General features: G+C 40.0%; 1 protein-coding gene across 1 annotated transcript; it reads right to left on the reverse strand.

Moving 5' to 3' along the window:
• Positions 1-7,058: 7,058 nt before the first annotated feature.
• On the reverse strand, positions 7,059-12,240 carry LOC139662517 (leucine-rich repeat LGI family member 2-like). Its single transcript, XM_071541211.1, has 8 exons — positions 12,041-12,240; positions 11,695-11,766; positions 10,113-10,184; positions 9,539-9,610; positions 9,118-9,189; positions 8,644-8,813; positions 8,239-8,403; positions 7,059-7,876 (listed from the first exon to the last, which is right to left on the reverse strand). The coding sequence occupies exons 1-8, from the start codon at positions 12,217-12,219 to the stop codon at positions 7,059-7,061; spliced, it is 1,620 nt and encodes a 539-aa protein (XP_071397312.1). The 5' UTR covers positions 12,220-12,240.
• Between the last annotated feature and the right edge of the window lie 3,520 nt (positions 12,241-15,760).

Raw genomic sequence — 15,760 nt, forward strand, 5'->3', positions numbered from 1 at the left:
ATTTTTCCCTCCATTTCTTGCTGACTTGATGCCATTTCTGTGGTTTTGGTGATGTACCAGTGTTGGGGAGGAATTGCTCAACATTTGAACTATGAGCAGAGTCTGCAGCAGGAATTGCAGTAGAGCAAACTTCACCATTTGGCTCCTCTTGCTTTTCTGATGACACTTTACTGGTTGGTGTAGAATCTTCACATTCTGAGTTTGGTTTGTTGAAATGATTTTGTAGTCTTCTAGTCATTTCTTTCAGGTTGTCATTCATTTGCATATCTGCAGATACAAGTATGTCCTCGGGCACTGAAGTTATTCCTTTTGATATAAAGATGTCACCTGCATGTTCAAATAAAAGCAAGTTTGCAAGTATGCCATATGCGTAGACTCTCACATCAGAGTGGTGTTCTTTCTGCACAAAACGAACCACTGTTGTGCATAATTTCTCAAGGAAATTTAGATTCCAGCCATTTTCGACTTCTGTTTTCTGTGTAATCACATAGATTGTTTCCAGAATAGCTTTCAGTATATCATGACTTCGTCTTGAGGAAAGTCTTTCCAGCAGTTGGGGGATCATACCCAGTGATATCTCACTTGGTATCTCTCTCATTGTGCAGAAAACTGATTGTAGACTTTGAACAACTGAAGCCTGGAAATTTTCCTCAGGAATGTTTGGAAAGCGTTTGACTGCATCCGCAATGTAGGAGTTCAGATTTCCTGTGTCCTTCAGCCATTTAATACTTCTCTGACGGTATTCTTCAGCATTTGGCTCAGTAACATTAAAGAGCATTTCAGTCATGGTCAGATGGGTCTGAGGATGCTCCTGCAGCATGTGACTGTCAAAAATGTTGAAAATGTCTTCGGGTGTTTTCTCTTGTACAGCAATTTCCAGATCGACAAAATATATTATTTTGGAACAGAGTGCATCACCATTTGATGCAAGGTTGCGTACCAATTCAGATATTTTTTTATTGGTGATAAGATCTTTAGACTCTGCCATAAGGCATATCTTTGCACCAGCACAGATTAGCTCTGTCATTATATCGCCTCTTTTGCTGATGGCAGCAGTTTGCAGGGGTGTCCAAGGCGGTAGGATGTTATTATCCCCTCCATTTGGATTAGATTATGTATACAGTGTAAAATTTGGTGCCTTTTTTAATTCAGAAAGCTTTGTTGAATCAAAACACTGATCAAAACTTTGGCGTAGACTCGTAGATAGATGTCCAGACTGGATATCCAAATGGAGCCTTGATGCTGGTGGTGGTGGGGTGCAGATCAGCAGTGGCAACTGGAATGACAGCGACATACAGAAACATCTTTGAGGTAATGAGGGCATTGATTTATGATTGTTTCCCAAGTGGGTGGGAGAGGTGTGGAAATGTTTAATGGAATAGTTCACCCAAAAATGTAAAGTATCCACTCACCCTCATGCCATTTGAAACACTAGTGAAGTTTGTATGTCAATATAACACATAGCAAGTTAGCTAGCACGGCTCCATAGCAGTCTTTTCCAAAATAACTGAATTAAGTGAATGGTGACAGCTTCTTTAGACTTACAAAACAGCAAGAAATAACCATAAAATTACTCGAAAGTGTTCTGAAGCCAAAGATTGAGTCAAAAAGACCCATATTTTTTGCAGGTATTTGGCGCAAATCTTCACTTAAGCCATTCACCCAGAACTTGGCTCGATGTGAATGCGCGACCATACCCACTTCCCTATTTACAAAGAGGTCTACGTAAGGTAAAGTGAAAGAGCTCTGCTGAAAGTGCCTCACTCGGACCTAACGTTATCTTTTTGGTATTTGTTTACCTAGTTGTTGAATTCTGGTAAAAATAAATAAATAAAAACACACAATATCCACGTGGCCTCTACTAGGATCCTTGGACACATCTGTAGGCTATTGTCATGAAATTATAAAAATGGCTTCCTACACCTTTTTTAGTCTGTTTCTGACTGTTTCTTTTCCTCCATCAGCTTTGTGTCAATGTGAGGAATAGGGAGAATCCAAGATGAAACATTACACACTATCAGAAGGACCAAAAGGTAGACTATTGTCCATATAACAAGACTTGGCCATTCAAAGCTTACAACCCAATTCATAAGTCCATCTTTCTACAGTCAGTATAGCATTTTGAATGCTGTTTACCACATATTTTATATTTCTCCCCCTTTCCAGTTTGCTCTTGTCATCCCGCTCCCGGCGAACTGACGTAAACTCTCCAGTGAGGCAAGTGACGACATGTTCACATTACAATAGCCTACCTTAAAGGGGGGGTATCCTAGGATGTGGCAATCCTTAGTATTTCTGGTGATTTTGGTACTTGGAGGTGTGAAGTAATCACAGTAAAAAACTGAATCAAATTACTATGCCATTTCCCCACAGTCACCAACTATAAAACACGCCCCCTTGTACAAGCCAGATTTTGCTCCAGTGTCTATGTAGACTGTCTGAAATTGACCAATCAGCGCTAAGAGGAGGGCAGGCCTTCTATGAGCAGTAGCTCATTGGCATAGAAGCTGCTTATGTAAAACTACCTGTTTTCTTGTAGGTGGGAAACAAACAAACTGGAAAGTGAATACCTAAGGCTATAACTAAATGATTTTTACTGAAAAAAAACTTAAAAGATTTATTTTATAGACGCCAGGTAATTATATAAAATTGCTGAAAAAGCAAATGATACCCCTCCTTTAAAAGTGTACAGGATATTCTCGTTCCTATATGTTCAAATATCCACATCCCACCATAAACAAGTATAAGTAAATCCTATGCAGACCAATCTTTGTTTTCCATTCCTTTTACCTGAGTTCAATTGATTAATTGATTAATACCAATAAAGTTAAGCAAGAAAAATACATACCGGGATTCTTTTGAGGTGCGAGCCCGTGTGATGAGGGTCTGACGAGAGCTCTGCGCGCTCCCACTACCTGTGCCCGTCACTTCCTGGACACACCTATATACACCCTGTGCACCCAATTACCACCACCAAGTGCCCACAAATATTAATACGAAATATAGGCTATTTGTATAAAATAAATTAAATATAACATGAACAAACACAAAGAATACTGTACATCCATATTCTGTGTAGACTCTGAATATTGGTTGCCAAAACCTACTCCCTATAGCCTTTTTATCAGTTATTAAAAAAAAAGTATTAAAACAGAAACTGTAAGTGTAACTGTAACTGTTATCATTCTCTTACATTATGAAGGTATCAGGGCACAAGCTGGGGCATGGAGACTTTAATCAACACTGTGTTAAACAGCGGATTACAACTCTCATGCATAATAATAAAATAGACAAGACTAGAAGAGTCAAAACCCTATGCACTCCATACATAGCAGTATTATGAAATATCCTACACAATAAATTGATTTTAAGATAGAAGAAGAATGTGGGATATTATACTTACAGTGTCAAAGTATATTCTCTCTCTCTCTCTCTCTCTCTCTCTCTCTCTCTCTCTCTCTCTCTCTGTCTCCCTCTGTTCTTCTCTCAACATTATATTCTGTTCTGCCAACAGGTTGGATTGGCTGAGGTTGGGCAGGTAGAGTTAGGGTGAGTCATGGAGAGGCATCTGAAGATTTTTCAATGTGATGAAGCAGAATAATACAAGCATCAGCATATAGCTAGTTAAAATAATTCTGTCATCTGTGCCTACTGTATATTGGTATAAAACTCTGTCTCAGATGTTGTTTCAGCGTCTCTCATTGATTCTCATGTGGAACCATGTCTGTGGAACCAAGAGGAGAGGATGGGAGGTGGGAGTGTCTGGTGGGTTTGGGGTTACATGGCATGAAAATGTAAGGAAACACATTCTTAACAAAAATGGGTTACTGAAGAGAAAAACAAAAACTATACTGTATCCTGCACTCCATGCATCCACTGTGAGGACATGGGTTGCAGTACCTCTTCAAAACATTTGGTAACCTTGTAATTAGCAGCAGCAGTGCTTCTTGTAAAACACATGACTTCCATGAGTGTTGCGCAAACACAATATGTTACACAATGTCTGACTTACTCTCAAACAATATGTGAATTTTGCCTGTAGTTGATAGGCAGCACAGAAAATCACGTTTTGGTAAAGGGAGAAGTAATTTTCACATAATTCTTATTGTAAGCTATGGTGAGGGATGTCACTTCCCTGAACTGATGGGCAGCATTATTGTTTCTCAGTTTAAAATAGTAATATGCTACATAAACAAATTCCTGCTTTGGTTAGGATAGAGGATTTTCTCTTCTCATTAGATAAGCTTTTTATGGAGTTAGGCTTACTTACGCCCCATAACCCATTTCTGGAATTTTCATACATTCACTTGGAAACCCAATCACAACTTCATCAAGTTAATCATGTTAGACCTTTTAGAGAAAAAAAGTCAGTTACTGACCTCTGCTGGTGGTGTGAAAACATCTAGGGTTAGGGTTAATGCATGCATTGTAACTAAGGCAACTGAGGAAATGCCTTGGTTTCACACTCATTAAGAAGAGGCTGGACAAGTGCACACTAGGAATATCTTGGAACAGATATTGCCAACAAGCTCATTTATGATTGATAGAATGGCAGGGCAAATAACTACACAGAGTTCCTTAATAAATTTGGTTGGTACTGAAACCGAACCTAATGTAGTGTAGGAAAACATTCAAATCACTATTAGCTGGCAAAAACTGATTTCCTCTCTTCTCTTTGTAAAGAAAGTCAAACATGTCTCACATTCTGAGAGTTTTCAATATCAGTAAGGAGATGAGAAACGTACTTTTCTCTTATAACCATGCAATATTAAAATTAAAAAATTAAACCATTAATACATTAAAAAACAAATAAAATAAAAATAAGACATGAAGCTTACTACTCTCCCATTTTCATTCATTCAGCTTTTCTCTCAATATATACATAACACTGAACTATGTATTTATTCTAAATAGTATATATCAGTACTGTTGTTTGGACATGTAATTGTAGCGCTCCCATTGGACAAATCAGTGTAATTTTGAAAATGCTGGAGTGCAGAAACACTTATTCAACAATTATACTGAAGAAGAGTTCAAGGTAAGTGCTCAGTTGGGTTAAGATCTAGGCCAGGCAGAAATTCCGCAAAATTACACTGATTGGGTCCAAGGGGGACAGGTCAAAACAAGTTCACATATTTGTTACTGATGAGTCGTGAGCGGAACTCATGGTGAAACCGCATCATTGGTGATGGATGACGTGTTTACTGTTGTCTGTTACGGTTTCATTTCATGATTTCTGATGCTTGAGAAGGGAGAAATGGACTTTGACTCACTGACATTCTGCCACAACCCTGAAACAAACGCTGATACACGATGAAACACATCTTAAAATCATATTTGTACACATTTATTTTGATACTCAACAGATTAAGCTTACAATATATTTTGAGAGTAACATTCAGTATGCTTAAAACAATCATAAAAAAGAATCTGCATGTGATAAAGCTTGCATATTCCATTTTTTTTTTCTATGATTGGTAATACCATTGATTTAACATGAGTAGAAGCACTTTGTCTTGAGACTTCTCAGTTTGTTAGTTGTATCTAAAAAGAATTTGGTGAACATTCCGTTTTGAATGTCATGCTCTTGCAAGCTGCAGTAATATTTTTAAGTTAAGTGCAAAGATTTGTTCAGATTTTTGTGTGATATGACAAACAGGTAGTGGCATTTCAGTCCTCGTTATATGTACACTTTGTAGCTTGTATATCAACATTAAGTATTTTCAAAGAAATGTATGAAAGAAAGGAAAAGCATCTCAACGCAGGTTGATACATTTACATAAACGTCTTTGTTTCCTGTATGTTTGGACAAACACATGATGTCTTCCATCAAATGTATTTCTTGAGGCCTGTAATCTTCAACTGTTTCAATGACAGACCAGTAGTCAAAGTCCCACTATTGGATTTTTATAAAGACACACATCAGAAGCTGTTTCTTTATACAGAGGGGTATTTTTTGTATTAGCTTGAAAACAAATGATAAAATATTTCAGTGTTCCACCAACTGCTGTTCACTGTTTTAAACTTGTGAGTAGGTTGAATTTCCCTGACATTACCTAAACACAGGTCTTTTCCACTCAATGGAAGAACAAGGGCTTCTATCTACTTCTACCACTTTCATCTCTGGACTAAAAAGGTATGGGGATTCTCCATTCACATATTTCTGTCTAAGAAGGCTTCAGCTATAACCAGTCTTCAATATCTAACTTCCTAAAACAACAGACCACTGCTTGATATTTTACTGTATGCAATATAATCTATAGCACCTACAGTAACAAATTTGACTGAACAACTACACTCCAAGGACTGGGCTCTCAGCTACTATAATTAAAGGTTTGTGCTTTCAAGACATTTCCCTGTATGTAAAAAGCAAAGGGGTGTGATAGATTATCACGGCCAGAAGGGGGCATGGTAGGCCCATCACAACACAGTACCCCAGTGCGGATAAGGCAACATACTGTACATTACCACAGGGTATGAGGACATGAGGTAAGTGGTACATGGATGAGCAACCACACTCCTTACTACCTCAGCTGCCCCAAATCTTAAGCAGAGTTAGACAAACTGAGTAATATTATCTGTCTATCAGGTCCTGGTGTATACTTTTTTCTTGTATAAAACAATAAGCACAGGGGAACAGGGGATATTAAACTGATTGCAAAATACATCCAAGAAGAGCACAAATTCTATTTCAAATCTTTCCACACACTGGAATGTGAGCTGGATTTTTAGGACCAACTGCCTTGTCCGATTGTCCACTCTCTTGACTTGATTCCTTCACAGCCTTTCCAAAGTGGTCGGACCTCTGAAAGCCTGAGAGGCCATGAGAATAGATAACAGGACAAGGCCCATGAGACAAAGTCAAGCTCAAGAACCTAAAAAGATTCCAAACACTACTTGGCCCAGCTCTGTTATTAATGACAAAAAAACTACATAGGAATTGATACTTAACAGTTCATTATATCCCTTCCCTCCCTCTCTTTTCCCTTCAAAAATGTGACTTTTTAGTGGAAGACGTTGGATGCAGGGGGGGCAATAAGGCACAGCCCCTAACTAGCTCACAAGCTCAAGTCAATGATGATGTGCTCAAAGATCTGTGTGTTTCCCTTGAAGCTGGAGGAGAAGATGAAGTCCCTGCGGTCAGTGGAGACTACAGTGAAGGAGCGTGGTGCCTGGATGTACACCTCCTTGAAGCGCTCAAAGACTTTCTTCTCAGTATCCCACAGGTAGATCTGTGAGAAGGTGTAGTCGCTGCCCAGGGCCAGGTAGTAGCGTTCTTTGAAAGAGAAGGGCTGTAGAATCATGGAGCCTCGTGAGGGCAGGGCCTGGATCTCCGCAAACTGTTTGGCACCCCAGCGCAGGACTTTGGAGTCACCGATGTAGCGCGTCATCGCTAAGTAGAGTTCCTCCTTGATCCGGAAGTGTTTCACTGCTACCACATCCTCCATGTTGGGGATCTCGCCCTGCAGGGCGAACTTCTGGTTGCTTCGGCTCCACTGGTAGATCACCGGCACCTGTGAGCGACTTGCCAAGATAAGGTGGGCCTTTCCATCCAAGTCTAGGAACTCAGCATCCGTGTCACGGAACCACTCATGCAGTGACTGGTATGAATAAAAGCCCTTGTCGTTCCACTTGTAGAGGGTGGACAGGCCCGCTTTAGAGCTGTCAGCAATCACAAAGAACCAGTCAGTGCCAATCTGGAATGCCTCAATGTCATTGGGCTTGGAGATCTTGGACACCTCAATGTCCTGGAACTTGCTGAACCTGCTCTGGTCCTCATCAAACTTGTATATATGGGAACCACCAAAGAGCTGAGCCACAATTACAAACACCTGGTTCTGGATAACCACTGACTTGCACCCCACAATGGACTGACCTGAAGAGCAGGGAAAAGGACAAATATTGTCAATGAATGATAATCTAGCTAAAAGGTATCCACTAGAGAACAATGGGGAAAAATTAGGGCTTCCAAAAGGCCCACAGCAAACAAAATACCTTGCTTCAAGGGAAATTCACTATTTTGGGGGATAATGACATAAATGCATCTTTGAAAGAGGACTGGTCTCACCATTACTCAGAAATTCTGTCTAGTAGTAGTTTTAAAAGAGTTTAACAAATGTCAGTAACATATAAACCAAACCCATTCTAATTTTCCATTAATAGTCTTTGGTGGGGCAATAAAATGAGTGGAAAAATTAACCAGGCATTCTGAGACCATTTGTTAAGACACTACCATACCTGTGATGTTGTCGTAGGTCCTGAAGTTCATCTCTATGTGGTCCCATTGGAAAACCATACAGCTCTCTGTATTGGGAGCAGCAATTGCCACATAGACATCATTCTTATACGTGAATGTGTCAACAGACAGAGACTCGGATGCCACAGACTGATGGAGGACGAAATCTGTGGAGAGGCACATTTCTGAAATGAATTACGCTTATACACTGACAAAATTCTAAAAGCAAAGTTAGCCTGATTGAAAGGATGGAATGAGAGGAAACTAAACTTTCGACTCAAACCAAATCTCAATCGCCCTGCCTTTTCATGACATTGCTTGCTGTAAGTCACTGTTAAGTAGAACATTGCCTGGTGCTGATGCCAGTTAGAGTAGAGACAATGCCAGCTGGCTCAAGTGTTTCTCACCAGTTGAAATGCATTCGTTATGCAGGCTGGTCATATCATTGAGCCGCTTGTCCTTCATGTCCTCGGGTCCAGCACACACGACATCTGACACTGTGGCATTGGTGTTCTTCAGCCACGTCATCAGCCACTTGGCACGGCAGTCACACTCAAAGGCATTGCCTCGCAGGTCCCTGCAGAAAGGCATATGTCATTGGAGAGCAACAAACTGTGCTACCAATGTAGAAAGGCTTTTTTTCTATTAGTAAAACTTTAGACAGTATTTCTAATCCTACTGCCTACTTTAGTGAACAACTAGTGATTCCATGAATGCATTTGAAAAGTAAGATTTGAAGAATACTTCAAGAATAGAAAATAGAAATTTCTAAATGGGATCCTGGACAAACTCTTGACATGATTCATGAAAAATCAAATCAATCAACTATCAAGGAGATTACATTATTTATTCAAACACATATAACTGAAAAACAAACTTACAGCTCTATCAGCGAGTCCAGGTCGATGAAGAGATCCCTGGGCAAGGCTTTTATATTGTTATTTGCCAAAGACCTAGAAACAGTACCATTAGGTCAATACAATAAACATTACCCAGCTGAGATAATGAGATAATTTACGCCATTGCAAGCCAACGGAAAATAATGATTTACATACAAAGATACTGTGGGAACATCAGTGTTAAAGTAATATTTAAAGAGATGAAAAATGGCAATGCAAATTCATTTTTTCAGTCTTTTATATAAAGAAACCTACTTTATAGAACTAGTCAACATATTTGAACACTTGTAATGGTTTCTGCAATTTCTGTATATCATCCTCTGCTAAAAAAAAATAAATTTCAACAGATATCAATATTACAAATAGTCTTTGTTTCTAAGTGATGATAATGGTTGGAACATACAAGTGAGTCAAGTCCCTGAGTCCTCTGAAGGCATATTTGGATGCGGTCTCTATCTTATTACTCTCAATGAACCTGTGGAACATAGCAACAAAACATGGACGATTATGTGATCACTTATGAATCCCCAACTTGCGTATCAATTAAAACAATACAGAAAAAGTACTTGTGTATATGAAATAATGCACTGTTTTTTATTATATTAATGTGGCATGTAACTGCTATAAAACAATACGCCTCCAAAAACAACAAAATTTCAATAATCCTATCTTGCCTCTCAGAAACTTAAATAACCCACTAGTGGTCAAAATGTAATACACTTTCTATGAACACTATCAGCACCTGTGTTTGAATTTTCACCCCCAACCACATAACCTCATGCCCACAACAGCAATCCCAGAAAAGACCTACACAAATTTCTTACACAAAAAAAAATGCTACGTTACATTTAAGTGTGCAGATTTACCCAGCTACAGTATGAGACTACACACTGTTGTGTATGCATTTAGTTATTACACCAGTTCACTGAATGCCTTTGTAACACCTTGATGACAACAAATAGTGTAAAGGTACTTACAGGTACTCCAGGTGTGAAAGTCCAGAGAATGCATCATCCCTTATATTTGTAAGAGAATTGGAATTCAAAAGCCTGTAATGAATCATGAAAAACACATCGACAGATGTTAGCTGCTACGAAGGAGTAAAGTGTTGGTTTAATGGAAACATGTTTGTATCGGAGGAAGAGGGTAGATGCAAGTAAAAAATGTCTCAAATTTTGATTTGGCTTGCCTACTAAAAGGGAACCAATTTTATAGTCAAGACAGAGCAAACTGCCAAATTAACACATGGGCTTGTGTATTATTTGACTTCTGCATAATATTTTTTTCTTTTTGGCAATATGAGAATCAAAAGATAAAATTTGGGGGATTTATTACAAGTAGCTTGACAATGTTGCCATTTTGATTCTTAAGTAGGACTACAAGTCACATTTTTTTGAGAATGATTAGTCGATCATTGACCCGCTCCAACTTTAAATGTCACACATGGAGAACAGATATTTTGCGTTCTCATTGGCATACACACAGAAGAGCCACATGGTCAATGATAACAGCAGGCAGTGATAGGGCAGCAGGTCACAGACAACCAATACTTCCACTATACCAAACATTCTCACAGCAGGCCTAATTCTCTCAGCCCAATGCTGGACAGACTGGAAAGAGTAATCATACCAAATGCTTGTTTATTGCCCACTGTGTTACTGCAAAGATCAACACTTCTTACCAAACATTAGCTGTAAGCAAAATACATTCAGAAAATTAGTGTGTCACCATGCACTGTGGGCCAATGCTCTAAAGCCCACCTGCCACGCCTTTTGTTTATGCTGACATCACAACAATGAGTACTGGAGTAACAAAGCAGATCGATGTCTTCCGGTAAGTATGATTAGTATGCTATGGGCTTGCTCTCAAGCTCAAGCCCGTTTCCCTTATGGGAGATGGATAATTTAGGAGCATCTTGATAGCTGCAAATGTTATATAACATCTATAGCATGTCCTCGAGCCCAGTAAGCTGGCCAAGGCCAGGAGCCAGCAATGACATCATGAGTGTTTATTTCACTCCCAGGTGGCCCAAGGTGACCACTCTTAGAACTCTTCTCTGCTTGTATCATGACATGCACCAAATAGATTTATACCCTTTGAATAGGGTGAATATCTGTTTCAGGCTCTTTGGAATGAACTCAGTGGAGTTGTTACTGACCTCAATGTGCCTCAACAGTAGCAGAGGACCAAATCCTAGTTCAGGCCTGCTTAATGTTTCTGAATGTTACTGATATAATCTGTTCTTTCTATGTGAGCAGTGTCCTGATTCTTGAGTTACTTGGGGTAATTCAGTGATAGAGGAATTTCCCATTGGCTACTACAATTACTATTACAGCCTGATGGATTTGGCATGCTGTAGCAAGCACCACTTTCAGAAACATGAAGATTCCGTTGTCTTAAGGTTGCCCATTGAAACTTGAAATTTAAATGAACGCCGAAATCAATGTGTCAGCGTTAAATTTTCTTAACTATGTGCCTTTGGCAATAAGTTAAGGGCGACCCATGAAATCAATTTTAACATAACATTCGTATTGGTATATAATATTGAAGTACTCTTACAGTAGCTGGAGAGACGGCATGTGAGAAAACATTGCCTCCTTGACCTCGGAGAAAGTCCCATTGACGATGCTCCTGAAGGAAAAGCAGAGTCAATGAAAAAAAAAAGCAAATTACACGTGCTATTCTAAAACCTGATGATTTACATGAGATAGAAATCGGACTGCATTTTGTTCAAATCGCAGCTCAGTATGGTGTCGTCTTTAGAGGGTTTACATTAGGATATATGAACGTATAGCCCAGGGGCTGTAGGGGGAGAACTTGCCAAATAAGATCATATTGCTGCTCATTATAAATGCAGGCTATAGTCTATTTTTTACTATATACATCATATGGGTAGGCTACTCACAAAGAATTGATGTCGTTGGGGCTAATCCTTGGGACATAGGAGGACCCGACGCAAATGATAGACTCCTTGGAGCAGCTGCATGTTGAAGGGCATCGGAAAACCTTCTTCAAATTAACCGGTTGAGACAGGTACAAGAGTGACATAGAAAACAATGCCCAAATCTTAAGAGTTGGCAGCATCTTTCTTGTCGGGCTTGCATGTGTGAGGTTTGCTGAGAACACCGAGGCAGATGGCACCGCGTTTACACCCTGCACCATGAAATGCTGCACTGGATCCCTGACATCAGCAAATCAGCTGCAGCTCCCCTTCGTCCAATTTAATTATTTATTAAGCCAGAGCTTCAGTATAAGTGTTGGTTAAACATCTTTGCGCTATGCATCGAAAATAAGATATTATTAGGCTCCTTATGGCTATCCACAGCCGATCTATTAACCCGTGCAATTCACATATACTTAAGACTGTTTAGAGAGATGCTTCAGAACATAGGAAAGCTGATGACATTCATTCTAAATATATTTTGAATATATTTTCACATAACCTATATGTTGTCAATAGCGCATAGGGAGCAAATGTAATCTATTTCCAGTTTTCCAAAATATATTTCGAATGAACGTCATCTACATATACAAATACATTTCTGGCCAAATATTACATAGTTTGAAACATATGTCTAAACATGTTCTAGGAATGTTTTAACGGTATGCGTTTGCTCAAAAGATTTAGAACTAAAGACAGATGGCAGACACCGTCTGATAGTCACTTATGGGAGACATCAGGAAATCATCTAGTCATAATCTGGTTTTATTAGAAAAATTAATTACAGTACAGTATTCCCTATATTAAAACAGAAGCCAGCACGATGAAGCCCACACCTCTTGGCTCACATGCACATAACTGCAGCACCATGGACAGCGCCTCTGTGGCAAGTAATAGGCCGGTCCACGATCCACGCAGACCTCCTCAGGATAACTTGTTTTGGTTTACACAGGTACATCTATCTACTGTGTCTACCGGGATGACTGTGGGCTGTATACAGTCCGAGAGTTAAATGTATAGGGCTACACTTGTATAACAGAGTTAACATGAGATCAGGTCCACACTGTTACATAATTCAGAAGTTGAGAAGGCTAACTGGGACCCATGATGTCCCTGCTGGCACCAGCCTGGTACTCTGTGTCCCTGGGTATCAGCTGGATGGTACCAGCCTGGTACTCCATTTCCCTGTTGTTACCAGCCTGGTACTCCATGTCCCTGTCGGTACCAGCCTTGTCACTGTCAGTACCAGCTGGATGTTGGTACCAACCTGGTACTCTGTGTCCCTTCCAGTACCAGCCTGGTACTCCATGTCCCTGTTGGTACCAGCCTGATACTCTGTGTCCCTGTTGGTACCAGCCTGGTACTCCATGTCCCTGTTGGTACCAGCCTGGTACTCTGTGTACTTGTAGGTACCAGCTACCTGTTAGTACCAGCCTGGTACTCCTTGCCCCTGTCGCTATCAGCCTTGTCACTGTCAGTACCAGCTGGATATTGGTACCAACCTGGTAGCCTACACTGTGTCCCTGTCGGTATCAGCCTGGTACTCTGTGCCCCTGTTGGTACCAGCCTGGTACTCTGGGTCCCTGTTGGTATCAGCCTGGTACTCTGTGCCCCTGTTGGTACCAGCCTGGTACTCCATATCTCCGTTGGTGCCAGCCTGGTACTCCATCGTCACGGAATCGTACCTGGCAGCTGCTGAGAGCCAGAGGCGAAGGGCCATTTGTCATCCAGCAACATCCCTGGGGTACTTGAGACTTATGATTGAGTGCGGAGTGCAGATTCAGGAGGGCTATTTTTAAAGCCGGTCTATTTTGGTGAGGATGGATGAGGGTAAACAATTGTTTGGGTTTCAGGGAACCAAGAGGCCGCTAGAGCCTCTTGCCATTTAAACAGTGAAAACAGACTAAAATGCTAATAGCCAAGCTACGCCAGTAGGGACCTAATGTGGCAAGTTTTGCCCATGCATTTAAGATGCCTATCATTTAAAGCCTTTCTTTTGCCTGAGCTATTTCCTCTTAGCACTGCACTCTGAATGACAACATAATACTTTGATAACTTAATTGTAATGAGCAATAGCAACCCTGATTACAAGAAGAAATAGTTCAATCATCATTTCGTAAACTACAAATGTTCCTATATCTTTCAAATGCTCTAAATGCACAAATTACCATCACCAACCACTGCTCAGTAATTAAAAACAAAAAGGTTGTGCAGTGCCCAGAGCCATACCCTTGAAAATCATCAAAAGTGCTTGTCTGTGGGTCAAGTCTGGAGTGACGCGATAGCAAAGTTTCTCAGCGGCAGGCCTCTTCAGATTTACACACTGCAGCAGACTTGATCAATAGGGGAGCCTTTAAAAACTGGCCGACACACAAAAAGTGGGTCTGACTCCCTCTGTCCCCACAGCATCTCTGCAACGTCAGCAACAGACAGGGAAACGGGGCAAATTGGTGACAGGGAGAGGAGGAAGAACTGCAAAAACAAGTAGGGGTTGTGACTGAGAGAGTGAGGGAAAGAGAGAGAGAAGAGGGAAGACGGGTGTATTTGGCCCTGCATATTGAAAATGAATGCATTGTTGTTTTATTCATGTTAATGTTCATGTCATGGAGCACCAGAGAGTGTACTGTACCACTGAGTAGTAGTCATTAAAACCATTTTCTGCTTATTTTCCGTAATACTCTGACTGAGGCAGCTGAGGCAGAACATTTCCTACTGCAAAAGAAAACAAGAACACTGACGCACTTCTTTTAGAATAGACCTGGTGACAGCCAATACATTGGTAGTGATCCATACATGAGTGTTTCAACTTAAGAATGTGCACCGACTTCTACATCACATCTCATGCTTGTCAAAGGGCAATCAACCTTGATAATACCCAGCAGATCTTGGGGAGTGCATAGGGAGTGCTTGGACAGTACAGTATCGAAATATAGATTAGTCATCAGTCAGAGAAGCTTCAGTCAGAGTCTATTTTTGTGCCTCAGGGCACTACCTGCTCTGCCTCTTAATGACTGAGACTGGAGAGCAGAGGGAATAAGACTGAGGACTTAAGAAAAGCCCTGATGTGCAAACACAGAGGAAACGGATTTGATTACAGGCCAATTCCCATGGTCAAGTTCTCCTGTGACAGATTGAGTTCCAAGTTCATCCTACACTGTATATGGTTAACAGTGAATTATAACATTTAGTTAGATATCTCTTATTCATAATACATACAGGTTCTCATTGAGACGAAAGTTTCATTTACTAAATACAATGGAGTAATCTATGTTTGGTTTACTCCATTGATTATCTCAGTTACTATCTGTTACATAGCCTGAAAATAAATAAGATAATCCAATATAGATGGATGAAATGGAGTTAATGCTCCCATGGCATTTGTATCACATTACACAAACCGGAGAAGACATACCACAACATACTATATATTGAAACTATACCATTTCATAAATAAAATTTTAATGCATTCCCAATATTAAAACAGAATATATGGAGCAAATACAGAAAGTATACATGGATGTTGTATCTGCCTGTCATTAGCAAATAAAAAGAGAGAATTTATCATGAGGTAATGATGATTTCAAACTGAAATTTTGGCTAGGTTATAGATATTTCATTTAATAACCATATCTTGGTGGCTTTAGATGGCTTTAATTACTAAAAATGACACTGTGGAAGCAAAGG

Source organism: Centroberyx affinis, unplaced genomic scaffold (genome assembly GCF_046629955.1).
Source record: "Centroberyx affinis isolate AG114_WGS23_722 - 3 ecotype Tasmania unplaced genomic scaffold, CSIRO-AGI_Caff_v1 ptg000215l_1, whole genome shotgun sequence".
In the NCBI taxonomy this organism is placed as follows: domain Eukaryota; kingdom Metazoa; phylum Chordata; class Actinopteri; order Beryciformes; family Berycidae; genus Centroberyx; species Centroberyx affinis.

What these genes read in the sequence shown, in the direction of transcription:
- LOC139662517 (XM_071541211.1), bottom strand. Translation starts at nt 12,219, where the DNA reads ATGCTGCCAACTCTTAAGATTTGGGCATTGTTTTCTATGTCACTCTTG. An exon ending in CTTTCACACCTGGAGTACCT is followed by an intron (nt 9,611 to 10,112) that starts GTAAGTACCTTT and finishes TATGTTCCACAG; the next exon opens with GTTCATTGAGAGTAATAAGA. An exon ending in TAACGAATGCATTTCAACTG is followed by an intron (nt 8,404 to 8,643) that starts GTGAGAAACACT and finishes GCCTCTCCACAG; the next exon opens with ATTTCGTCCTCCATCAGTCT.